Below are 26,101 nucleotides of genomic sequence, written 5' to 3'. Positions count from 1 at the left end.
AGCCCTATTCACTGTCCAACTCTGATGCATAGCACGTAACTGCGAAGACTATAGCCCAGATCAGGCGCACCTTAGTCTCCAGCCTGACGTCGCTGCACTTCAGTACTCTTGAGAGGTCCCTCAGAGCCGACTTTTCCAATGCAATTCATCTCTTGATTTCCTGGCTGCTGTTACCAAGAGTGTTGATTGTGGAGCCAAGCAAACTAAAACTGTTAACTATCTCAATCTCTTCATCATCCATACTGATGCTGCCAATTGGCCCAGTGATGAGAATCTTTGTTTTCTTGATGTTGAGCTTCAATCCATATAGGAGGCTGCAGTCCTTGACCTTCTGCTGCAAGTGCTTCAGGTCCTCCTCAGTTTCAGCAAGCAGGGTTGTGTCATCTGCATAACGCAGGTTATTGATGACTCTTTCACGAATCCTGATGCCACATTCCTCCTCACACAGCCCAGTGTCTGGGATGATCTGTTCTGCATACAGATTGAAAAGGAAGAAATTAGCAGGTAATCAAATTGTCCAGGCAAAAGTTGCTTTCACTTACCCCAAAGTCTCTTTAAGAGTCTACCAGCTTGCCTTTGGAGAAAAGGGACTGTAGTTTTCCTTTCAAAGATTTTCCTTCTTCTCTATAATGGACCATTGGAGTCCACATACTGCTGGAATTAGGGAAAACTTTTAACCCACAAGATGTTCCAGTTTGGTAAAGATAAATATTTCTTGTAAGCTTCCCACTACCATGTTTGGGGAATTAGAGTCTGTCTTAGGATAATGGGAGGGATGGCTTGGGAGCTCTTAGTGATTCTGCCTGTGTTGCCTGCTTTGGTAACAGCTTCTAGTTGGAGCCAGTTCAAAGTGTATCATTCCCTGAGCACAAGATGAGCCAAACAATTCTATCTCCCTGAAAACGCAGAAATAAATCAAAGCCCAGCCCTTACTTAAAATCTGATTAAATTTTCCATTTCCGCTCCAAATTGAATTTTTCCTGGAGTGTTGGAGCAGTTCCTGAGAGTAATGAGGGCACTCCTCCTCTGCTAAAACCGTATTTCAAATAAAGGAGCATAGTGTTCTAATCTAGGTGGGTCGGCATACAATCATGAGAAACTCTTTTTGGAGCAGACATGTTATCTTTAACTTTGAAGGGCAAGCTGCTGATAGACAGGTATAGCACTTGACATTTGTCTAGCAGGCCACCATGCAGGGGTCTCTTGAGAAGGGGGGAAGCACACGTGTCCTGCCCTCCTTGGGCCACGGGAACAAAGGAGAATTTATTATTGACAATACCACCAAGAGGGTTGGCAGATTGGAAAGATGGATAATGTTACTTCCCTGCTTCTACTGCCCTATTTCAGAAAATGGGGAAAACTCTGTAATAAGAAAAAACAACAACAACAAAAAAACCAACCAGAAATGATTTTAGAATAAAGGCCATTGAAATAATTGTCTTCCATATTTTGTAATAATAAGTTGGCAATTTAACATTCATAGAGACCGTTGACACAGGCTCTTATAGAGGAGAAAAAGAAAAGAAACCTGTGTTTTAAAATGGGCTTTGTCAGCACTCCTTAAAAAGATAAATAAGGTAGGAGGCATCTCACTCCCTGATTTCAAAGCCTACTACACTCCTGTGGTGGTCAAAACAGCATGGTACTGGTACAATGATAGACATATAGATCAATGGAATAGAAAAGAAAATCCATAAATCAGCCCATCTACCTATGGTCAATTGATTTTTGACAAAGAGATTAAATCAGTTAAGTGGGGAAATGGCAACCTTTTTTTAAAATTATTTTAATGAGCTTTTAGAGAGATTTTGGATTTCCATTAATTCATTGCTGCACTTCTCTCCTGCCACCCCCCCCCCCCCCCCGGTTCGCTCCTCTCTTTCAAAAGTAAAAGAAACACTCCTTCCCTGGTACACAATACCCCCGCACCCCTCCCACCATCCCAAGTACATTCATTCCACTATGAAACCTTAATTGTGGACTCTTGTGATAACCATAAGACCCTATCATAGATCGCTTTTAAATTATTCACTCCCTCATCTGTTTCAGTGCAGTATACACCATTGATCCAGTTTTTCTCAGTCTTACCCCAACCCTGATATCAGTCCCATTTTACAACAGTGGCACCATGCAATATTAATGACAACTTTTTTAACAAATGGTGCTAGCAAAATTGGAAAACTACCTGTAGAAAACTCAAGCAGGATCCACACCTCACTACATATACAAAAACCAACTCAAAATGGATCATGGACCTAGGACTAAAACCAAGGACTGTGCATTTCATTAAAGAAAAGCTTGGAAGAACTCTAGAAGTCCTAATCCGCAACATAAACAGTCTTCCAAGCATCCTGAAAAATCTACAGCCAAGAGAGGATAAAATAGATGTATGGGACCTTCTAAGAATCAAATCCCTATGCACATCTAAAAATCTCTCCAACAGAGTAAAAAGGGAAGCCACAAATTGGGAAAAAATATTTGGTAATGACATGTCAGATAAGGGACTTATATCTTGAATTTATAAAATACTCGAGCACTACAACAAGATAAAGGTAAATAACCCAATTGAAAAATGGGCACAGGATATGAACAGACACTTCACTAAAGAAGACATTCAGATGGCCAACAAATACATGAAGAAATGTTCAAAATCCCTGACTCTAAGAGAGATGCAAATCAAAACAACTATGAGATAGTATCTCACCCCAGTAAAAATAGCAGACTTTAACCGAGCAGCAAAAAAGAAATGCTGGCGAGGTTGTGGAGAAACTGGAACCCTTATTCACTGTTGGTGAGAGTGTAAAATGGTACAACCACTATGGGTGGCTCTTTGATGCTTTCTCAAAAAGTTACAAATAGAAATACTATTTTACCCAGCAATTCCACTACTGGGAATTTACCCTAAAGAAAGCATAACTTCCACCCAGGCAGATATATGCACACCCATGTTTATTTCGGCTTTGTTCACAATAGCAAAGAGTTGGAAACAACCTAAGTGCCCTTCAACAAATGAATAGATAGAGAAGCTCTGGTTTATTTACACAATGGAATACTATGCTGCATTGGAAAGCAAGGAACTCATGCAATATTATTCAAAGTAGGTGACCCTGCAGGACATTATACTGAGTGAAATATCTCTGTCACAAAAAGACAAATACTACATGGTTCCACTGCTGTAGAACGGGACTGACATCAGGGTTGGGGTGAGATTGAGAAAAATTGGATAAATTATGTATACTGCATTGAAAAAGATGAGTGAGAGAACAGTTTAAAAGCAATATATGATTGAGTATTATGGACATAATAACAGTCCATAATAAAGGTTGCATAGTGGAGTGTACTTGGGGTGGGGGTGGGGGGATTGTATACTAATGAGAGAATTTTTCTTTTACTTTTCAAAGAGAGGACCGAACAAGAGGGGAGGGGTGGACAGAGAGAAAAGTGCAACAATGAATGAATGGAAATCCAAAATCTCTTTAAACGTTCATAAAAATTAATAAAACAATTAATTATTTTAAAAAATGGGCCTTGTCAAGGAGACAAGAGCACAGCTGCTAGGTGACCATAAATAGGACTCTGAAAAGTCCAGGGTGGGTGAGATGCAGGAATAAAGGATAAAAGCAGTCACTCATTCATTGCCTTCTACTCATAGCTGACCTGCCATTTCTGACACTAAATTGCATGAGAAGAGATTGCCCATATTTTCTCCCACGTAGCTGCTGGTTGATTCAAACCAACAGAGGCATTAGCAGCACAACTTCAAGGACTACCTAGGGGCTATGTCACCAGCTCCCTAAGGTTAAGGTAGAAGAAGGTGAGATAGAGCTCATTCAGCTCTGCGGGTGGACATGAAATAAGTGATGCTTTTGGGGAAAGACTAATGCCATTCCTTGAGGTAAGCATAAGAACATTATTTTCCTTATTCAATGTTTTTGAAAAAATTAAAATATAAAGTAAGAACTTTCAACATTCTATTTTACATGAGAAATTCAGACATTTAGGGTAGAAAAAGAAATTATCCTTTGAAGAAAATCCTATCAGTCTTTTTATGTCAGGATTTTATTTAAAAAGAAAAACTTGAAAAAAGGTTTCCTCCAAAACTGGACTCAGTGTTTTAATTTTGTTTGAAGGAAGAAACCTAAACAGAGTTGAGCACCCAGTATGTCCTAACTTTAGAAGTCAAACCAGGCTGCAGTGAAGAGTTGGGGTCAGCTGCTCAGCTGGGAAATTGTTTCTCTGGGAGAAACAGGGCCACTTCTGTGTAGTTCTACACACTTTCTTCTGAGTCAAGAGAATGTTTGAACTTCCATTCTCTCCAAATACATTTATCCCTCACCTAAGAAAGAAAGCCCAAAGAAGGGAAATTGAGCTTAAACTCCAGCAATGCCAAAGCTTCAGCCATGCACTAAGACCAGGGTAATGGTGCCTCCATTGTACTGACAGCTGGGGAGGGGAGAAAATGAGAGGCAAGAAAGGGAATACACATCCTTGCCTGCTTCTCTTCCTTCTTTCAGATTTGTGCAGACTTTGACTGTGTATTAGTGTATTTTATGAGATTTAGCTAGGACGAAAGAGCCAACAGACCATTCTGGGCTTTTTTCTTCATGAACATTGTTGCTGTGGTCCCATAATATGTCCAGCCTTGGTGAGTTGGTGATAGAATCTCTGTAAGTGCATGTGTACCAACTCTGTTGCTGGCTGGGGAAGCTTCCAATGCAGCTTTGTTTCTGATACTGTTTATAAAGCCTGAAGCTACTTCTGTTTTACTTTAGCCAAAAAGATGGAGTCCTGCCAACAGTATGTCTGGAATGTTATTTACTTGGTGAATTTCTGTGGCTTTTCCTTGTAGTGTTGCACATGTCAGACCAAGAAGTTGTTTACTCGAAAAGGCCAAGTTGCACCATTCTCCATTCTGTAGGGGCAACTTTCTCTGGAAGGGGAACCCAACATCTGTACTTTTCAGTTTCTCTCTAATTCCTTGTTTTGTTTCCCTTTTTAACCTTTGCCTAGTGCTCTAAAATAGTGTTGGCAGTGTACCCCAGTGGTACAATAGTTAAGCTATCTGTTGGCTAACCCAGAGGCCAGTGGTTTGAGTGAGCAAGTGACGACTCTACAGTAGAAAGCCACCTGGTGGTTTGCTTCCATAGATGACAGCCTGGGGACACCCCATAGGGCAGTTCAATTCAGTCATCTAGGGTTGATATGAATCAGACCTACTAGACAGCACACAACAACATTGGCAGTTTCTGTATACACTGTGCTGTTGTACAGACTGACCTGAATACCCTCCTCCCCAAAATACCAAGCCAGTTGTTGAGCAAATTAAAGGCAAACATCCTCATGTGACAATAGAACTGTCCTCCACAAGATTGTTACTGGCTGGGGTTTTGGAGGGTCTTTCTTCTGAGGAAACACTATATGGTCTTAAACTTTAGATGTTCTCATTAGCCACCATGTGTGTTAGCCTTTTGCACCATTTTTGCACTCCTTAAATGTTCCAATTCCACTTCTACTTTCTGTTATTTCTGACAGACCCTCCCAAAGACCCATGTTACTTTTGCATTTTGAGGCCTGCACTGTTATATTTTTACATGAAAGCTGAAGGTAGTCAGCTCAGTACATGCCCACTTTTCCGTTCTCTCAATTTAACAGATGAAGTTTTGGAAATACAAGCAGGATTTTCTTTGATGGTAGTTTTAGGAATCAGAAGGGAAATCTGCAAGCAGCCTTGGCTTACTTACTTACTATCTCCAGAGTAATATATCATATGGTCATCTGACTCAAAATGCCCCATGCCAGTCCATCTCATTTCTCCAATGCCTAATATGTCAATGTTTATGCATTCCATTTTTTTCTTAACAATTTCTAATTTTCCTGCATTCATGGCTCTCACATTCCATGTTCCATTCACTAGGGTCTGCTTACAACTGTTCCTCCTCCTTTGTATTTCCATACTTGATAGTTCTACCTAGGTTGCCCTTTCTGTTATTCTGCGTGTGTTCTGTTGTGCATAGGGTTTTCAGAGGCCTGCTATTTCAGAAGTGGGTGGCCAGTCCTTCTTCCTAGTCTGTCTTAATCTGAATGTTCAGATTTAGAGGAGTATCTGACAGACAAGCAATTTGTGGAGCAGTGAAAGAGAAAGCCATTCTTCTTAGTGTCCCCAATCTTTTCATATGGCTGCTAGTTTTGTTTTTAGCGGCTCCAGATTTTGGCTTCATGAAACACTCCCTTGACAACCTGGTCTTGCTCTCTCACCTGCCCTTCCTTTAGAGTATAATTTTTACAATAAATGCTTCCATGAGCCTTGTAATTTTTTTCAGAGTAAAACTAAGCAGGTTACTTATTACAGTTAATAGCTGTTTGATGATGGAGACAACTACTTGGCAGAAACAGTAACTTGACTCTCTGCCAGACACCTAAACTGCAGTTTTACCTCTGAAAGCACCTAAGCTGTAAGCCTATCGGTCAAGACCTAACATGCACATGATAATAAGACTTGCCTGTCTAAAAAAAGCCACCCACTGGAGAAGCCCCACAGACAAGCTCTAACAAGATTCTGTGTGTTTTGTCCTCTGTTGTCCACAGTCCACACCTCTTCTTCCTCTCGCAGAGCACCTTGACTGGAGGCAGCCACCTGTGTGGGACACGCCTCTGCCATGAAATTGCTCACTCCTGGTTTGGTCTTGCCATTGGGGCCCTGGACTGGACAGAGGAGTGGTTGAGTGAAGGATTTGCCACTCACTTGGAAGATGTATTTTGGACTGAAGCACAGCAGGTAAGTACAAGGTGACTCAAAGCATTTCGTTGTCTGGTATCAAGTTTTCTTCATTTATCCATTCAACAAATATGTATTAAGGGACCTCTGGTGGCCTAGTGGCAAGAAGCTGCACTGCAATCCCAGAGATGTGCGGTTCAAATCCACCAAATGCTTTGCTGGAGTAGGAGGGGCTGTACCAGTCAGATCCGATTTGACTGTATACACACACACACACACACACACACACACACACACACACAATAATAAAATAAAAACAAAAACCCACAAATATGTGTTGAACTAGGAGTCCTGGGGTTGTGCCGTTAATTCACTGGGCCGTTAATTGAAAGTTGGGAGGTTTGAGTTCTCCCAGGGGCACCTGCTTCCGTTGGTTGCTGGGCACTATCCTACTGATCATGGATAGAGCAACAAAAACAAGGAGGGCATCTCTGGTCCCTGTAAGGATCACAGCCTAGAGACAGGAGAGAGTAGACAATTAGATAATCTAGTATATGTCTGGCAGTAATGAGGAGGATTATGAAGAAAATATGAAGCCTGCAGTGAGTGATGGAAGAGAGTGGTATTTGAGTGATGTTTAGAGAAGGCCTTTAGATGAGTGAACATTTGAACAGAGACTTCAATCAAAAGTTAGCCTACAGTACATGCAGCCCTCCTTTATGGTTCCATTTAGAGTAATGTTGACTGTGATTTTATTTTTAAATAATGAGATTATATTTAAATCAGAAGTTTTAATCTTCTATGTCTTCTGGAAACCCTAAGTCTGTAAACTTTCATTAAAATAGAAAAATAAATTTGTCTGTATTGGGATTGCTTTGAACATATAGATTGCTTTTGGTAGGATTGTCATTTTCACAATATTGACTCTTCCTATCCATGAACAGGGAACACTTTCCCATTTCTTAAGGTCTTTTATTGTGTCTAGCAGAACTGTTCTGTAGTTTTCTTTGCATAGGTCTTTTGTATCTCTGGTTAGGTTCACTCCCAAGTATCTCAATTTGTGGTTGGCTATTGTAAATGGTATTGCTTTCTTGGTTTCCTTCCCTGAGTTCTCTTTGTTACATTGTGGAATGCCACTGATTTTTGGATATTGATCTTCCTGCCACTCTGCTAAATTGGCCTACTAACTCTAACAGTTTTTTGTTAAGTCTCTGGGATTTCCTCTGTACCGTATCATATCGCCTGCATATAATGATAGTTTAACCATCATTTTGCTGCTCTGAAGTCCATTATTTCCTTCTCTTATCATATTATCTTAGCAAGTACTTCCAATACCATATTGAATAGAAGTGGTGACAGTGGGCATCTTTGGTTCCTATTCGTAAGGAAAATGCTTTTAGAGTCTTTCTCCTTTGAGAATGATGTTGGGTTTTGGTTTTGCATATGTACTTTTCACTATGTTAAAGAAATTGCCTTCTCTTCCAATTTTGCTGAGTTGTCTTTATCAGGAAGGGGTTGTATTCCAGAGATTTTTGTATATGTTTTATTTTCATTAACACTATTTTCAGGAACTTTTTAAATTTCATTTTTTTATTTCTTCTGTAACCAAATATTGTTCTAGAGGGGATTATGTAGATTCCAAATGAGTGGTTTTATGAGCTTTACTCTCTTGTTAATTTTTAGTTTTGTGGCATTGTTGTCTGAAAAGATACTTTGTATTATTTTTATATTTTTAAATTGTTATGGCTTGTTTTTGTGCCCCAATATTTGATCCATTCTGGAGAATGTGTCATATGCATTTTATAAAGAAAGTAAATTGACTCTTAGTTGGGTGCAGTACTCTGAATCCAACTACAACATCAAGTTGGCTGATTATATCATTTAGATCTTCTGCATCTTTGTTAAATTCTTTTTAGTTGATGTATCTTCTGGTCAGGATGGTGTTTTCAAGTCTCCTACCACTACTGTAATGTTGTCTATTTCTTTATTTAGATCTGTTATCTATTGTTTTATGTATTTTTCATTTCTGTCTTTTGGTGCACAGATGTCCAAGGTTATGTCTTCTTCATTTACTATGCCTTTAAGCATTATATCGTGCCCTTCCTACCCTTTATGGTGGTGTAAAAAGAGCAGAAAAAGAGACATGGGGCACAGAGCCATGAGCGTCTCTCTGAAAGGGCCAGAGGGTGTGAGAATAGCATAGCCCTTCACTGCCACAGAGCAGAAAGCAGATAAAAAGCCCACAGCCCAACCCTATATTGCCTCTAGAGCCACACCAGCAGTAAGAGTTCATGTATTTATTGTTGACTCACAGACTTTATTCACAATTATAATACCAAAAGTGAGATTTATTAGGGAAATAGTTTGGGAAGTGGGAGAGGCAAAGAATATATCACCATATCAGTCCAGCAGTTTCAAACAAGATTAACAGAAAAACACAATTCCTTAATTAGTAAAAGTCCTGGTTTCAGTTCAGCAGTCAAATCCAGATCATCTAGCGAAATTTGCCTCAGAGCATTTATAATTCAGCTTTTCCTTCAATCATCTGGCAAGAACAGCAAAACCTTTAACTGTGGACTTTATCTCAGCTCCTCTGGTTACACCGTGCCACGGTCTCTGCTCCATACATGGTCTCACTCTCACCAGAGTCTTGCTCCAATCTCCCTCAAGTCTTGCTGCTCAGAGCGGGAAAGCACTCTGTCTCTTAATCCTTTTTTGTCCTCTTTTTTATCCTCTCTTGTCCCACAGGCATTGATAATTTGCAAGAATACGAATTTGCAAACAAGGTAGTTGAACCCAGAGGGAGCTAAGGTAATGGCTAAAATAGGACAAATACTACAGATTGTACTCATCCCAGTTTATTAGTGATTTGTATTGTCACTTCTGCTCCTTTTTGGGTGTTTTTTGTTTGACAAATTTTATCCAGCCTCTGTTTTTTAATCTCTCTTTTTCCATGTTTCTAAAATGTGTCTCTTGTAGACAACATATTGATGGGCTTTGGTTTTTTAATTCATTCTGCTACTTTCCCCCCCTCTTGATTGGTACATTTAATCCATTCACACACTAAGTGTGATTATTGACAGGCCAGGATCTACCACTGCCATTTTGCTGTTTATTCTGCTATTGTTTCTGGGTATTATGGTTCATCCACTTTTCTCTCTGTGATGGATGGACTTCCCTTGGAATTTCTAGTTGAGTTTGTTTTGTTTTCACAAATTACTTAAGGCCCTGCTTTTCTGCAAATGACCTAATTTCTCCTTTGTATTTTCAGATCGGCTTTGCTGGGTACAGGATCCTTGACTGGCAGTTATTTCAGCCTTCTTTATATGCCATCCCATTGTCTTTTTGGCTTTCATGAAAAATCAGAACTTATTCCAATTTGTTCTCCTTTATAAGTGTCAATTTGCTTTCCTCAAGCTACTTTCAGTATTCTATCCTTATCTTTTGAGAATTTGGCTATGATATGCCTTGATGTTTTTCTTTTGAGTCTGTTTGGGGTTCACTGAGTTTCTTGAATGTGGATTTCACTGTTCTATATAATACCGACCGGAACAACACATCAGCAGACAACTGCCGGAAGTCCAGGCTGGGTTTAGAAGGGGTCACAGTACTAGGGATATTGTAGCTAATGTTAGATGGATCTTAGTTGAAAGCAGGGAATACCAGAGGAATGTATAGCTGTATTTCATTGACTATGCAAAGGGGTTTGACTTGTGGATCATAACAAACTGTGGCTGACTCAGAGAAGAATGGGAATCCCAGAACACTTGATAGTGCTAATGCAAAACCTATACTTCGACCAAGAGACAGTCGTCAGAACAGAGCAAGGAAACACTGCATGGTTCAAAATTGGGAAGGGTGTACGCTAGGGATGTGTTCTGTCGCCATACCTTTTCAACCTCTATGCAGAACAGATTATCTGGGAGGCTAGGCTCTATGAGGAGAAATGTGGGGTCAAGATTGGTGGAAGATCAATCAACAATCTGTGATATGCAGATGACACAACCCTGCTTGCTGAAACTGAGGAGGACCTGACGCATTTGCTGCAGAGGGTTAAGGACTGCAGCCTCCAATATGAGTTGAGACTCAATATCAAGAAGACAAAGATTCTCACCACTGGGCCAGTTAGCAGTATCAGGATGGATGGTGAAGAGATTGAGATTGCTCACAGCTTCAGTTTGCTTGGTTCCACAGTCAACATTCTCAGCATCAGCAGCCAGGAAATTAGAAGACATATTGCCATGTGGAAGTCTGCTGTTAGGGACCTCTCCAAAGTACTGAAGAGCAATGGTGTCTCTTTGGAGACTAAGGTGCGTCTGATACAGGCCATGGTCTTTGCTATCACTTGTTATGCCTCAGAGAGTTGGACAATGACTAAGGAGGATAGAAGGAGAATTGATGCCTTTGAGATGTACCTTTCTGACTCTCTGTTCCATCTCTTCCATTCTGTTCTTTTGTTCCTTCCCTGTGTTGAATATGTCTGCCATTTCAGTCTTGATAATCTGGATTAAATTTTTATGTTTTCCTATCATTTCCAGTACTGTGTTGGCTATGTTCTCTCTGTCTTGTGATTTTTTTCAGTTCTTGTACCTCTTTATCTATAGCTTCAATTATTTATTACATCTTTTGCAAGTTTTTTCATCATTGTTCATTTTCCTCTGCATCAGTATATTTCTTTTGACTCATTGGCTCCAGAGTATTTGCTTTAGTGTGTGGTTTCCATTCTTTCTTCTATCATTTGCGCCTTCTTCTGTAGCTGTTCATATAACTTCACATCAGTATTTTTCTTCTTTTTCCTTGTCGATGGAGTATTGATTTTATTTATTATTTTCATTCTTTCTTCCATCATTTGCACCTTCTTCTCTACCTGTTCATATGATTCCAAGTCAATGTATTTCTTCTGTCTCCCTGTCTCTGGGTTACTCTTTGGGTCTGCAATATGCTCTGCCTCTTTAGGGGAAGGCTTTTTTTGTTTTCTCACAATGTTTTAAGCTGCTTGGTGCTTTCTTAATATTATGTGATTTTTTTTCTTGATATGTGTTATGCTGGGGGTTGTGTGTGTGTGTGTGTGTGTGTGTGTGTGTGTGTGTAGGTTGCTGACAGTTCTTTGCCTTTATGATGGTGGTGATTATTTGCAGGCTTTAAGTATCCTACCTATGGAGTGGGAAACTTGCTCTCCTGGGAGTCCTTCCTGGGCTTGTGGAGCTGGATGTGAATTCATTCAGTAAAAGTTTAATGTCTTACTATACTTTCTGTGGGATAATACCTTTCTGAGCTTTAAGTGTGTTCTTCTAAAGTGGCCTTAAACCACCATCCTTTCTATTAACAGCATGTTAGCCATTGTATGACTGAGGAACTCCAGAAGAATTCTTACCCTAAAGAAGTAGATTGTCACATCTTTCTCTATGAAGCAGCTGTTGAATTAGGCCCTGATTTTGGGGTTTACAGCTGAGTTTCAACCACTGTGCCCCTAGGGTTTCTTTGCCCATAAATGGCATACTGTAATGTCCATTTGCTGTACAGAGATAACTCGTGGTTGCTGTGATGCTAAATGCTATGACACTGATGTGTCAAATGCAATAATGGTTACCCATGGTGAAAAGTGTTTGGTGGAGTTTCCCGATTAAAACAAGCTTGAAAGCAGGAGTGACATCCACTTCTGAAGTAGCTTGACTCCAGAAACCCTATGAACTTGGAGAAACGATGAAATTTATACAAGTATCCAGTTCTTTCATTCATAGGGTCGCTATGAGTCGTCTACAATTTCATGGCACTTAATAACAACAACAATATAGAGATTAAAGTCATTTAGTCTACTTTCTATATTGCATTGTCAGCCAGTGACCCCTTGGACATAGGGTCTCAGCAGCCTGTTCCTCCCTAAAATTAGTCTAGGCAGTAAAGTCTTTCTGTTTATATGCCACAGAATTATCTGTGTTTCATTAACAAGTCTCACTGTAAATAATTCTTAATAAAACTAAGAGTGACCATCCGCACCCAGTACAGAAAGACAAAACCTGAAAAGAGTCCCTGGAAAGGTCAGCTCCCAGGTCAGGCATGTACAGCAGGGGGTAGGGTCATGGCCTCTTCCAGACTGGCTGGCTTGCTACTGTCCACTGACCTCAGAGTAAGAAGCAAAGACTTCTGGGACCCTGACTTTCCTGGCAGGGAAATTAAAAAACAAAGCTGGCCATTGCATAGGACAACTCTTGCCCAGCCATGGAAGGCAATGATTAAGGTGTTTTGGGTCTCTGTGTCTGTGTGTCTGTCTGTGGCCCAGCAGCTATCCCCTCTGGAAGCCCAGGAGCAGTGTGAGTTGAGGGCCTGTCTGCGCTGGCTCCGCCTCCAGGACGAAGTACACAATTCAGCAGAAGAGGTACAAGTGCTCAGGTAAGCACCATCTGGATTTCTTTCCGCTTCCTTCCAAGGCCCATTCAAGCCATTGGACAAGCTGTTTTCTTTGTAAGTTAGATTGGATGTTAATCTCCTCCCACTGATAGGATTGTTTTGTTTTTACTTTTCTGTGGTGTGAGTTTGAATTTGCCTTCTGATAATTTCTTGTGTCTCCGTTAAGGAAAAGAAATAGCATAAGGCCACTTCCTGGACCCAGTGCATGGTTTGAAGTGCCAGTGCTCATGTTACGTGATGGCTGTGGTGGATGTGGAAAAGTCTGAGCTTCATTGCCTTACAGACCCTTTAAGTTAGGAGAAGCTCTTTGAGAAAGCCTCCCAGTTAGATCCCAGCAGGAATCAATTTCTCTGCTTGCTGTTCTGTAGGAGGATTCTGATTCCTAGCTTCTGCTAATTTGTTGTTGTTTAAAGACTTGCTTTTTTGCCACTCTGTACTCCTGTCATTGTGTGCATGAGTCGGTTGTTGCCCTGCTGTCCACAGGCCCTCACCTTGTGAAGACATTGTGCACATGGGACAACTCCATCCAGCCTTACAGCCACAACTGCACATCAGACTGCTGTGAGCTTAGGGTTTTCATTGGCTGTTTTTTGGGGTTTTTTTTTTAACTGGAAACTGATGAAACCTGTTCGGCACCATAGCAACAGCTGCACAAAGCTCATATACTATCTGGAATTCGAACCCAGGACTCTTGCATGAAAGGCAGGACTGATGTATCCTTCATGCCACTGAAGAGTTATTTATATGAAACTATGTGCCTATCTGCCAGGAATACTAAGGTTATTATGAAAACAAAAGCTGGGTCTCCTGCTTTGCCTTGACCAGAGTCAAGCATCCACCACAGCAGACATCTGGGAAGGGTGGTCCATCCAGGCATTTCCTGTTCTACTCACCTCTTTTTAGACAACAACTCTGAAGTCCAAGTTACCTTCTAGTCAGAAGCCTGCCTTGGATTGTTTTGTTGTTTTTAAGAGGTATACTCATTCCCTGTGATGACTGGAAAAGATCTCCAAGAAAAAGCCTAGTGGAAACCCACCTATCCTGGCTTGACCTCAGGGAGGCTATCTGTGAGCCCTCTGCAGGATATGAGTATAAGACTTCCGTTCTTCTCATGGAAAGGTTACAAGTTTGCCCACAAACCCAGCCTTGCAGGCTGACTCATTGTTGAAGAGAGCTGAGGTTGGGCAGTGGAAGCTGCAGGCACAGAGCCAGGAACCCTGCATTCCCAGCCCAGCCACACTGCTGGCGCTCTTATTCCCTCAGCAGGTGTTTCCTGGGCTCCAGCTTGGGGCCAGACCAGACAGCTGCACGAAGAACTGACCAGTCCAAGGTCACTGTTCTTAAGGAGCATCTTCTACTTAGGGCACAGGTGTATAACCTGCTATTAACAGAGAGAGAGAACTGTGAGGAATATACAGTGTCTGTGAGGCTGGGAGTACCACTCTGAGTTAGTGAAGTGCTGAGTAATACCCTGGCCAATGAAGAAGCGCACCACCCTGATATAGGAGAGAAAAACAATGGGACTAGAAGGTGGGAGGAAGGAGGGGAGAGGCAGCCGGGGGCCAAGCCATATCAGCCTTCCTCTCAGAGCGACCAGTGGAACACTCACAGCACCTTTAGCAGGAGCTCAGTAATCTCCTGTTTTCACAGCGCTGCTCCAGCTGCTGTGGAAGAGGGAGTATAGACAACAGAGGGAGTAGAAAGAAGAGCACCAAAGTCCCTGCAAGTGAGCTTGGTGTGGCAGCAACAATACCATGAAGTAGACCAATTTGAGACACATTTTGGTGGTAAAATTAGCAAGTCTATGAATGTGAAGAAGAGGGAAATGAGAGCATCCAGAGTGACTTCTAGGGTTTTTACTTGAACAATGAGGAATATGGTAAGGCTCTTTATAGAGACAGTAAAGATTGTTGGCCAAGCAGACTTTGGAAGGGAAAATAGATTTTAGTTTTATATGATTTACGATACCAAATTTCATGTGGAATAGAAAGAGATGTTGCCTAATCAGCACCATCATTTCAGTGGATGGTATGCTATCTATTGTTGTGACCAGTGCATTTTGAATGTCTTCTAAACTATGGGCATATCTTCCAGCACTGCATCAAAACATATTTTGTTGTGATCCATAGGGCTTTAATTGGTAACTTTTCAGTAAATTAGTCCTTTGTTCCTGGTCTTTGTTAGTCTTGATGCTCCATTGAAATCTGCCTACCATTGATGACCCTGCTGGGATTTGAAATAACAGTGGCATTGTGTCCAGCACTACAGAAGCATACAAACTATGACAAAGTGACAGATAAGTGATAGTAAGATGCTGTCATAGGTATTCAGCCTATGTTGTTGTTCTTAAGCGCCATCAAATTAATTATAACCTTCCCCTATCCTGTGCCATCCTCATCATCTCTGATATACTTGAGCCTTTTGATATAGTCATTGTGTCAATCCATCTTGTTGAGAGTCTTCCTCTGCTTTGATGACCCTTCTCCTTTACAGCATAATGCCTTTCTCCAAGTATTGGTTCCTCCTGACAACATGCCCAAAATATGTAAGACAAAGGAGTTTTCATCCTGGCTTCTAAGGAGCATCCTGGTTGCACTTTCTCCAAGAGAAAGTTCCTTTGGCTATCATCTTCTATCATCCTTATTCATCCAATTTTTCAGATGTATAAAAAGTAATTTAAAAGATCATGACATGGACAGGTACATCTTTGTCTTTAAACTGACATCAGTGCTCTTTAGCATTTTGGCAAGGTCCTTGACAGCAGACTTTTCTAATGTAACACATTTTTTTATTTCTGTCTACTGGTACCGAAAGTGTTGATTGTGGATCCAGAAATAATTAAATAGTTCCCAATTCCAATATTTTCTCTGTCTATCATGCAAAAAATAAAGCCCCAGGAATAGATGGTATACCAATTGAAGTATTTCAGATAACAGACGTTGCCCTGGATGTGCTCACCAAGTTGTGCCAAGAAATCTGGAGAACAACCACTTGGCCAACTGACTGGAAGAGATCCATATTTGTTCCCATTCCAAAGAAAGGTGACCCAACTGAGTGTGGAAACTACAGAACAGTGTCATTGATTTCACATGCAAGCAAGATTCTGCTGAAGATCATCCAAAAACTATTAGAACAGCACATCAGCAGAGAACTGCCGGAAGTCCAGGCTGGGTTTAGAAGGGGTCGTGGTACTAGGGATATCGTTGCTGATGTTAGATGGATCTTGGCTGAAAGCAGGGAATACCAGAAGAATGTCTATCTGTGTTTCATTGATTATGCAAAGGCATTTGACTGTGTGGATCATAACAAACTGTGGCTGACTCTGAGAAGAATGGGAATCCCAGAACATTTAATTGTGCTAATACGAAACCTATACTTGGACCAAGAGGCAGTAGTCAGAACAGAGCAGGGTAACACTGCATGGTTCAAAATAGGGAAGGGTGTACGCCAGGGATGCATCCTGTCTCCATACCTTTTCAACATGTATGCAGAGCAGATTATCCGAGAGGCTGGGCTCTATGAGGAGAATTGTGGCATCAGGATTGGTGGAAGATCTATCAACAATCTCCGTTATGCAGATGACACAACCTTGCTTGCTGAAACTGAGGAGGACCTCATGCACTTGCTGCGAAGGGTCAAGGACTGCAGCCTTCAGTATGGACTAAGGCTCAACGTCAAGAAGACAAAGATTCTCACCACTGGACCAATTGGCAGCGTCAAGATGGATGATGAAGAGATTGAGAGTGTTCACAGCTTCACTTTGCTCGGCTCCACAGTTAACACTCTTGGTACCAGCAGTCAGGAAATCAAAAAGCATATCGCGATGGGAAAGTCTGCCATTAGGGACCTCTCAAACGTACTCAGGAGCAACAGTGTCTCTCTGGAGACTAAGGTGCGCCTGATACAGGTCATGGTATTTGCAATCGCTTGTTATGCATCAGAGAGTTGGACAATGACTAGGGAGGACAGAAGGAGAGTTAATGCTTTTGAGCTGTGGTGCTGGAGAAGGGTACTGAATGTACCCTGGACTGCCAGGAAAACAAACAGATCCATCTTGGAGAGGATTAAACCAAGCTACTCCTTGGAGGCAAGGATTCTGGGGCTTCGTCTGACATACTTTGGACATGTTGCCAGGAGGGACGGGTCCTTGGAGAGGGACATCATGCTTGGGAGGGTGGAGGGACAGTGCAGGAGGGGAAGACCCTCTATGAGATGGATTGATTCGGTGACTGGGGTAATCGGGATGGGTGTGTCAGAGACAGTGCGGTTGGCGCAGGAGAGAGCAGGGTTTAGAGCTGTTGTGCATAGGGTCGCTATGAGTCGGAAACGACTTGATGGCACATAACAACAACATCATGATGTTGCCTGTTGTCCAGTGGTGAGGATTTTTGTTTTGTTTTGTTTTTTTAACAGAGAAAGAAAAGTTTACTTATATATTCTCAGATGCACACAACAGTCAAACTCTAAGAAACTATCACAGAGTTCTAGTATAGGATCAAAGTGTGTTGTTGTTATGTATGGTAGAGTTTGAACCAACTTAGAGCTGATACTCCAGAGCATTTTCATAAACTATAAATCACAAGAGAAGAGACTGCCCATCTTTGTCCCAAAGTAGATTTGAACCTCATATATTTGGATTGGTAGCACAACTCCTTACCATTAGGCCAACAGAACTCCCTGTGTCAAAGAGTTGTGGCTGTTATGTGCACAACCAACTCGTATATAACCCTCCAGCAGATTCTCAGAGGTTATATGTCACAAGGGAGGAAATTGCCCATCTATCTCCTGCAAGGCAGCTAGTGGATTCAAACCAAGTGCTCTTGGATAGCCCCTTACCAGGAGGCCAAAAGAGCTTCCTGTTCCAAAGAGCAGTACCTGAAAAATCTATTAATAATTTTTTTCCATATTTTGTTTTCTTGATGCTTGAAATGTAAACCATATTGAAGACTGTAGTCCTTGATCTTCTGTAGCAGGTGTTATTTGTAGACCTTTCTGGTGGAATGTTTATATGGGCATTTGTTTTCTTACAGAGGTAACTCTTAACTCATGGTTGCTGTAATGTTAAACACCGTGACACTGATGTATCAAATACGATAATGGTTCCCCATGGTGGACATGGCTCCCCGATTAAAACAAGCTTAGAAGCAGGAGTGGCATCCAGTTCCAAAATAGCTTGCCTCCAGAAACCCTCTGAACTTGGAGAAATGATGAAATTTATACAAGTGTTCAGGTCTCTTATTCATAGGGTCGCTATGAGTCGTCTATGACTCGATGGCACTTAACAACAACAATTCATATATTGTATCTGCCTAAGTTTAGGCAAAATATAAAATGACTTTGAAAGATTTGTTGTCTAGTGATATGGAAAATTGTTACCAGATACATTTATAATGAGGAAGTAATTATTCTGAAACTATACTGAATTATATAGTCTTAGTTTGGTTTATTTTTATCGTTTAGAACTTTCCTATAAAAGGACACAAAGAACCTAGGAATTCTTGTGTGTTTTAATATGCAAAAAAAAAGATCTTGAAAAAGAACTCACTTAAAATGATACAGTGCCCAAAGAAACTGTATTGTGTTGTTTTTTTTTTTTCAAATTACTGCACAGTATTGAAATGTTGCACGAAGAACAATTTAAGCGTTTTGGTGCATGTCTCCGTGTTGCTAAGTGCAGTGGGTGCTTGAATCTTTGCAGCACTTTCCCCATGCCTGACCACACCCTCTCCCTAACATCCTTCTATTCCTTTGGCTTCTCAGCTCTCCTCTGCCTTACTCACTTCTTCTCCACCTGCCTTCTTGGTTATTTAATATTTCTTGCTTAACTATTTCAAGGTCAGAAAGGCTGAATCTCATGCTCAGCTGATAAACTTCATAGCAATGAAAACTGTCCACTTTTCCTACAACATATTCCTACCTTCAAGGATCTCAAAACAGTTATATTTAAAGAAAAATACTTCATATATGAACTCTGGAATGTCATGAAGATCAGCATGACTGTGGAGAAAATGGTGGTAGGACTGTGGAAAAAGAATTTGGCATTACCTCAAAAAGTTAAATATGCAACTACCTATGACCCAAAAATTCCTGGGTATATACCCTAGTTGAAGGCAGACTATCACATTTATGCCCGTGTACCAGAATTCATTTACAGCACTGCTCACAAAGGCTAAAATGTGGAAACAAGTCCAGTGCCCACCAGTAGATGAATTATTAAACAAATTATTATATATTCATTTAATGGAATATTATTCACTCATTTAGAGAAATGAAGTTCTGATGTGTGTGACATCAACCTTGAAATATTAAATAAGTTAGTCACAAAAGGGGAAATTTTATATGAATCCACATATATGAAATATCCAGAATATGTAAGTATATAGACACCATAGTTTATAATAATTACATTGGGGAAGATAGACATGGATGAAGGAACTGGATAGGGGAGCATTTTGCATGAGTGATAACAGAATTTTTGTTAAGAATGATTGAAACTTCAGAAACAGTGATGGTTGTAGACCATGTAGTGAATGTAGTTAGTGTCCCTGGAGTTCATACGTAAAAAACAGTTTTAGCATTTTTTTCTATATTTTTACCACCAAATAATTGTTTTAAATTATGAAAAACAAGTATCCTTGGGCCAAATGTCTTTTAACACTTGATGACATGTGTCTGACTGTTTAAAATTATATTGAGGATAAAAAGAATTGTACTAATTGGTATTAGAGTATGAACAAAGTGAGAAGAGAGAAAAGAAAAATTCTTGTATTAATTTCAGTGATTTATAGAAACTGTTTTCCACTTATGCTTGCATACATTCCAGTGTATAATAATTCACCTCATTAAGTTTGTCTGAGATTGACTTTGTTTTCGTTTATTTGATTACAGCAGTCTCCTGTGTATTCTGTTATTCTCTACCTTCTCTGGCTGAGGAGTCTGTCCTGCATCCACAGGCTTCTGAGGCATGGTGATCTCCTTGTCATTGTAAATTGTTACAGGTCACATAACTGACTCCAAGGCTTTTTTCATTTGTTAATTATTAAAAATGCTTTTCCCATCCACAGAGCCAGATTGACTTTCTTCTGCTCTCTCCTCTTAATGAGCACTGGGTAGAGCTGTGGATCTGGCAGAGCCTGATTTGATAGCTGTTCACTCTGTCCTGGCCAACAGCACTCTGAGCTCTCTTATCATCCCCACTTGCCAAAAAGGCTCCCCTGCAGACCAGTACAGTGGAAGGGATTCTTCCAAAGAAGATGATGGGTCTTCTGAAAGCCTCAGTACCTCTCTCTCTCAGGACCCAGCGCTATTCTGCCATCTTCCTCGACTGCTTTCTGGTGGCAGTCTGACAGGCCCTCTGGATTGAGGAGCTTCAGATTGCAGGATCAGAAGAAATCTATTTCTGTTGGTTTTTATTATTTGTGATTTATTATCTCTTCCTTTTTTCCTGGATTCATTATTAAAGTAAAAATTATGCCAAGAAAAACATTAAAATGAGTCATGTTAAGTCTTACAGGGCTTTTTTTCCTGGTCACTGCCTCTACAGCTGATAAATTTCAAGTCAGTTGTGGACATCTTTTGCCTTCTTCACAGATTCTTCACCCATCAGTAACAGAATCCCATAACAGGGATAGAAGAAACAAGTCTTTAACACTGTCCATAGTGAAAATAAAATGTCCATGCTGTGACTAATCTATGAGCTTGAATGATACTGAAGCCCCTCCCCCATCCTATTTTATTTAAAATAGGGGAATTTATTTCATGAAAACTCTACAAATGGAGATTTGTGCACTGGTGTTCATAGCAACATTATTCACTTTAGCAAGAACATGGGAACAGTTCAAATGTCCATCAGCAAATGACTGGATTTGAGAAGCTTGTACATTCAAATGATGGAATACTAAGCAATACCCAAGAGTAATGATTTTGAAAATACTATATAACATGGGAGAGGCTAGAAAGCATTATGCTGAGTGAGCTAACTCAGGCACATAAGAACAAATGCTGTGTAAGACCAATATTGTAAAAACTAAAAGATAACCAATGAGATCTTCATGCACATACAAAAAAGGGAAGGAGAGGGAGAGGAGGGGGAAATCACAGGGTCAAATAGTTTGGTGGGTGGAGGGAGTGAGTGAAAAAAATATACATGAATGAAGTATAATTTTTTAAAAGTAGAAGCAAAACTTTATAGTGGAAACTGTCTCTGTGGTAGAACTTACTGCCTCTTAAGTTTTTCTGGTAAGTTGATGCCCTACCCTTGCATCATCTAGTGGTTTTCCTCACCCACTGTGTCCTTTATTCCCAGCCACACCTCATATGAACACCCTTGCTCAGGCCTTTCGCCACCTCTAGCCTGTGAGTCAGCTGCCTCTGTTGTCCTCCACAATGGCTGAGAATACCTGCACATCCTTGCACAACTGGTCCTTCGGGGCCATTCAGAAATTAATTTTTCTCTCACAGTCTGAGGTCTCTATTCCATCCCTCTCCATTTTCTTTTCCTTCCCTTGCTTCTCTTCTCTCACTGAGCAATCAGGCCACCAGCCACATTCTTGCTTTGAGTGCATTTCCTCCACCTGTCTGTCAACTGGTTATACTGGGCTGGCTTGTTTGCTTAAAACCGTGGTACTCACATTTCACATATGAGCAGAGTCACCGTGGTGGACAGCTTTCCATTGGGCTTCCAGACTGCTAAAAAGTGGCAGGCTTCTGAAAATGATTCCGTGGAAATGCTATGGATCACAACATAATATTATTTGATATAGTGCTGGAATTTGAGGCCTCCAGATTAGAAGACACTCAAAACCCAGAGCCGCTGTGACAAGGACTGGAACACACCCACGATTCTTGCTATGGAAGAGCCACTGGTTGTTCTTGGATTCTGCTGTGCTCAAGTCATCCAGAACTGGAGCCCAAAACAAACAAAAACCACATCTACCTTGACCTCCTAGTGGTTTCTTTGTCTTAATGTGAAGGACAAAGTCCTAGGTGCAGAGATGGAGCTAGAAAAGTGTTGTGATGCAGATTACAGAATTGTTGGGGACTAAGTAAAATAAATGTAAGCTTTCAAACCCCTGCTGAGGAAGAGGGAGACACATGGCGCACAGATGAGAGCCTGTCCTGTGCTGACGGGACCAGAGTCCCCAGGGTCTGTACAGGTGTAACAGCAGTAACTCTGATAGAAACAAGGATCCGCCAGTTGGCTTCATTGCCAGGGAAACATTGTGGAGTCCTCTCCTTAATGAGGCTAATAAGGTGGAGTTGCTCACAGGGAAGGGCAGGTAGGCCTTTTGAATTATCTTAATGGGAACTAATTCTACTATTTCAAATGCAGCCTTTTATTCTCATTGAATCTGGTTCATTTTTATTGATTTGTATGAAATTGTTTTACATTTAAAGGCTATAAGTTTGACTGATTTCAGAATCAAGTGAAATGATAAAAAGGAAAGAGTTTTGCTTCATTTGCTTAGAGGAAAGGAACTCAAAGGCCTCCAACGGGGACCTTGTGTCTTCCTGGCCATCTGCTGGCAGTTCAGCCCACTTTCTATGCCTTCTCCTTAATAGATAACTGTGACATTTCTCCCATCCTTCGGACTCTCTTCTTGGAACTCAACATAACCTATCAATTTTGTAATCTTTCCCTTTTTCATCAGAGCACATTCCCAACATCTTTCAGAGGTTAGCTTCTTGGCAATCTGCAATCAGCTTGCTTCTCTTATCAGTCTGTAAGATTGCTGTGCCTTTGTAAGCATCAGATTGATTCTATGAGTACATTTTCATTCACATTGGGCTTCACTGCTTCATTTGGCACCACTGGTAATTCTTCTGTTTAGAAACTTCTGTGGCTTGGTTTTCATAGCAGCTGCCTATTCTTGTTCTGTTTGTACCTCTGAATCATGCCTCTTTGACCTCCTTTGCAGTCTTTTTTGCTGCTTATCTGCCTCTTGAGATTTAGCATTCTTCCTTTGGCAACCTTACTTGTAAAGAGCATTCTGGTTACATCTCTTCTAAGAACTGATTATTCTTCTGGAAGTCTACAGCGTATTCATATTCTTGGTCTGTATCACAATTAAAAAACATCAGTTCTCCTTTTATCTTCTTGTTTCATTGTCTATCTTTCTAGTAGATCTGAAGTGATTGAAAAGCAAAATTAAATATTTGCTTTTAGCATCATTGATTGGGACTTGGTTCCAGGTAGTTCCAGCTCTGTGTTTGCAGGCAAAATGGACTTAACATTTAGAAGATAAAAACAGAAAGAGGAACCCTATCAAGAGGTGATGCACACAAAAATTACTCCAGGGTCACCCTCTGTGCATCCACTCCTGATTTCTTATGGATAGCATTTGCTTGGGATCTTTTTTCCTACCCTTTGGTTGATACTCTTTATTTTGTAGATATGTCTCTTGTAGGCAGCATATTGATGAGATTTGTTTTGGAGGTGGGTTTTCTTTTCCAATTTACTACTCTTTTTCTTGTAATTTATACATTTAAATCATCCACATTCAGTGTGATTGATTATTGGCAGTCCAGGTTTTCTGGTTGACATTATGCTGAGTTCTTTTTTATTATTTTTGATGCCAATCAATTTGGTTTATCCACTTTTAAATGACCCAATTCACTGGATACAACATCTTTATCTGGCAATCTTTTTTTTTTTTTCCCAGCCTTCTGTATATGCCATCCTATTGTCTTCTTCCTTGCATGGTTTCTACTCAGAAATTGGAGCTTAATTTAATTGACTTTTATTTGTAAGTGAATCTTTGTTTTTCTTGAGATGCTATTAGTATTTTTAACCTTGTCTTTGAGTTTCGAGAATTTGACAATGATGTCTTGTTTTGGGGTGTTTGTTGTTGTTGTTGTTGTTGTTTTAGGTCTAATCTCTCTGAGTTCCATGGAGCACCTTAAATGTTTGTTTTCATGATACCTGGAAACTTTTCTTCAATTACTTCTTCGACAGTATGTCAGTGCTTTCCTCCAACCTCCTCCTGTTTTTGAATAGCAACTACAGACATGTGATGTCATCCTACATGATTTTTATATTATTTTCATTTTCCTTTCATCTTATTTTGACTTTTTCTTCTAGGAAGTTCTCATTAAGGATCTTTTCTTCTGTCTCACTGGCTCTCTCTTTCATTTATTTCATCCTGTTCTTTTATTCGTCTCACATGTTGTAAACTTCTGTGATACCAACCTTACTGTAACTTCATTTTTTTTAGTTTTTAAATTTTTTTAATTTGTTTTTTAAATTTAATGAACATTTACAGAGACTTTGGTTTCCATTCATTCATTGTTGCATTTTTCTCCCTCCTCACCCTTCCTTATCCCTCCCCGCCACTCACCACCCCAATTCACTCTTCTCTTTGAAAAGTAAAAGAAAAATTTTTCATTGTTATACAATCCCTCCCCCCAAATCCACTCCACTATGCAGCCTGCATTATGAACTCCTGTCATGATAATAATACCTAATCCTATATCGCTTTTAAACAGTTCTCTCCCTCATCTGTTTCAATACGGTAAACGTTATTTATCCCCTCTTTCTCAGAATCTTTTCAACTCCAATGTCAGTCTTGTTTTACAACAGTGGCATGATGCAGAATTTGTCCTTTTGTGACTGAGATATTTCATTCAGCATAATGTCCTCCAGGGTCATCCATTTTGCATAATATTTTATGAGTTCTTTGTTTTTCAATGCAGCACAGTATTCCATTGTGTGAATATACTAGAGCTTCTCAATCCATTCATTCGTTGATGGGCACTTAGGTTGTTTCCACCTCTTTGCTATTTTGAAAAAAGCCGCAATACATGGTTGTGCATATATCTGCTTGGCTGGCAGTTCTGGTTTCCCTAGGGTATATTCCCAGTAGTGGAATACTCTGGGAATAGGCTGGGTCAAATGGTATTTCTATTTGCAACTTTTTGAGAAAGCACCCTACAGCCCCTTCCATAGTGGTTGCACAATTTTACACTTCGATCAACAGTGAATAAGGGTTCCAGTTTCTCCACAACCTCTCGAGCACTTGATGTTTGCTGCTCTGTTAAATTTTGCTATTCTTACTGGGGTGAGTGAGATGATATCTCATAGTTGTTTTGATTTGCATCTCTCTTAGAGATAATGATTTTGAGCACTCCTTCATGTGTTTGTTAGCCATCTGAATATCTCCTTTGGTGAAGTGTCTGTTCATATCCATAAATTCTAGATATAGGTCCCTTATCTGACATATCATCACCAAATACTTTTTCCCAGTCTGTGGCTTCCCTTTTTACCATGGTGGAGAAGTTTTTGGATGGGCATAAGGATTTGATTCTTAGAAAGTCCCATTCATCTAGTTTATCCTCTCCTGGTTGTAGATTTTTCAGGATACTTGGAAGACTGTTTATGTTGTGGATTAGGACTTTCTAGGGTTCTTCCAACCTTTTCTATAATGAAGTTTATAGTCCTTGCTTTAATCTGAGGTCCATGATCCACTTTGAGATGGTTTTTGTGTTGGAAGTGGGGTGTGGATCTTGCTTGAGTTTTCTGCAGATAGTTTTCCAATTTTGCCAATACCATTTGTTAAAAAGCCTGTCGTTTCCCCACTTAATTGATTTCATCTCCTTGTCAAAAATCAGTTTACCTTAGGTAGAGGGCCTGATTTCTGGATTTTCTATTCTATTCCACTGATCTATGTGTCTGTCATTGTACAAGTACCACGCTGTCTTGGCCACCACGGCAGTATAGAAGGATTTGAAATCAGGGAGTGAGATGCCTCCTACCTGGTTTCTCTTTTTAAGGAATGCTTTGCTTATTCGGGGTCTCTCTTCATTCAAAATAAAATTGGATGGAATACTATGCTGCATTGAAAAACAAGGAACTCGTGCAATATTATTCAAAATGGGTGACCTTGGAGGACATTATGCTGAGTGAGGTATCTCAGTCACAAAGGGACAAATGCTATATGGTGCCACTGTTGTAGAATGAGGCTGGCATCGGGGTGGGGGTAA

General features: G+C 40.4%; 1 protein-coding gene across 1 annotated transcript in view; it reads left to right on the top strand.

Annotated features, from left to right (window-relative positions):
- The window catches only part of LOC102848488 (chromosome unknown open reading frame, human C9orf3), a 704,390-nt gene that overhangs the window by 346,009 nt on the left and 332,280 nt on the right, over positions 1–26,101 (top strand). Inside the window, exons 5-6 of the mRNA XM_006898876.1 lie at positions 6,586–6,775; positions 12,999–13,105. Coding sequence (XP_006898938.1) covers positions 6,586–6,775; positions 12,999–13,105 — 297 coding nt within the window. The remainder of the gene's footprint in view (positions 1–6,585; positions 6,776–12,998; positions 13,106–26,101) is intronic.

Source organism: Elephantulus edwardii, unplaced genomic scaffold (assembly GCF_000299155.1).
Source record: "Elephantulus edwardii isolate Elephantulus edwardi_28Jun2011 unplaced genomic scaffold, EleEdw1.0 scaffold00238, whole genome shotgun sequence".
Taxonomy (NCBI): Eukaryota; Metazoa; Chordata; class Mammalia; order Macroscelidea; family Macroscelididae; genus Elephantulus; species Elephantulus edwardii.
The sequence above is the reverse complement of the archived record's forward strand: the minus strand, read 5'-3'. Positions and strand labels throughout refer to the sequence as shown.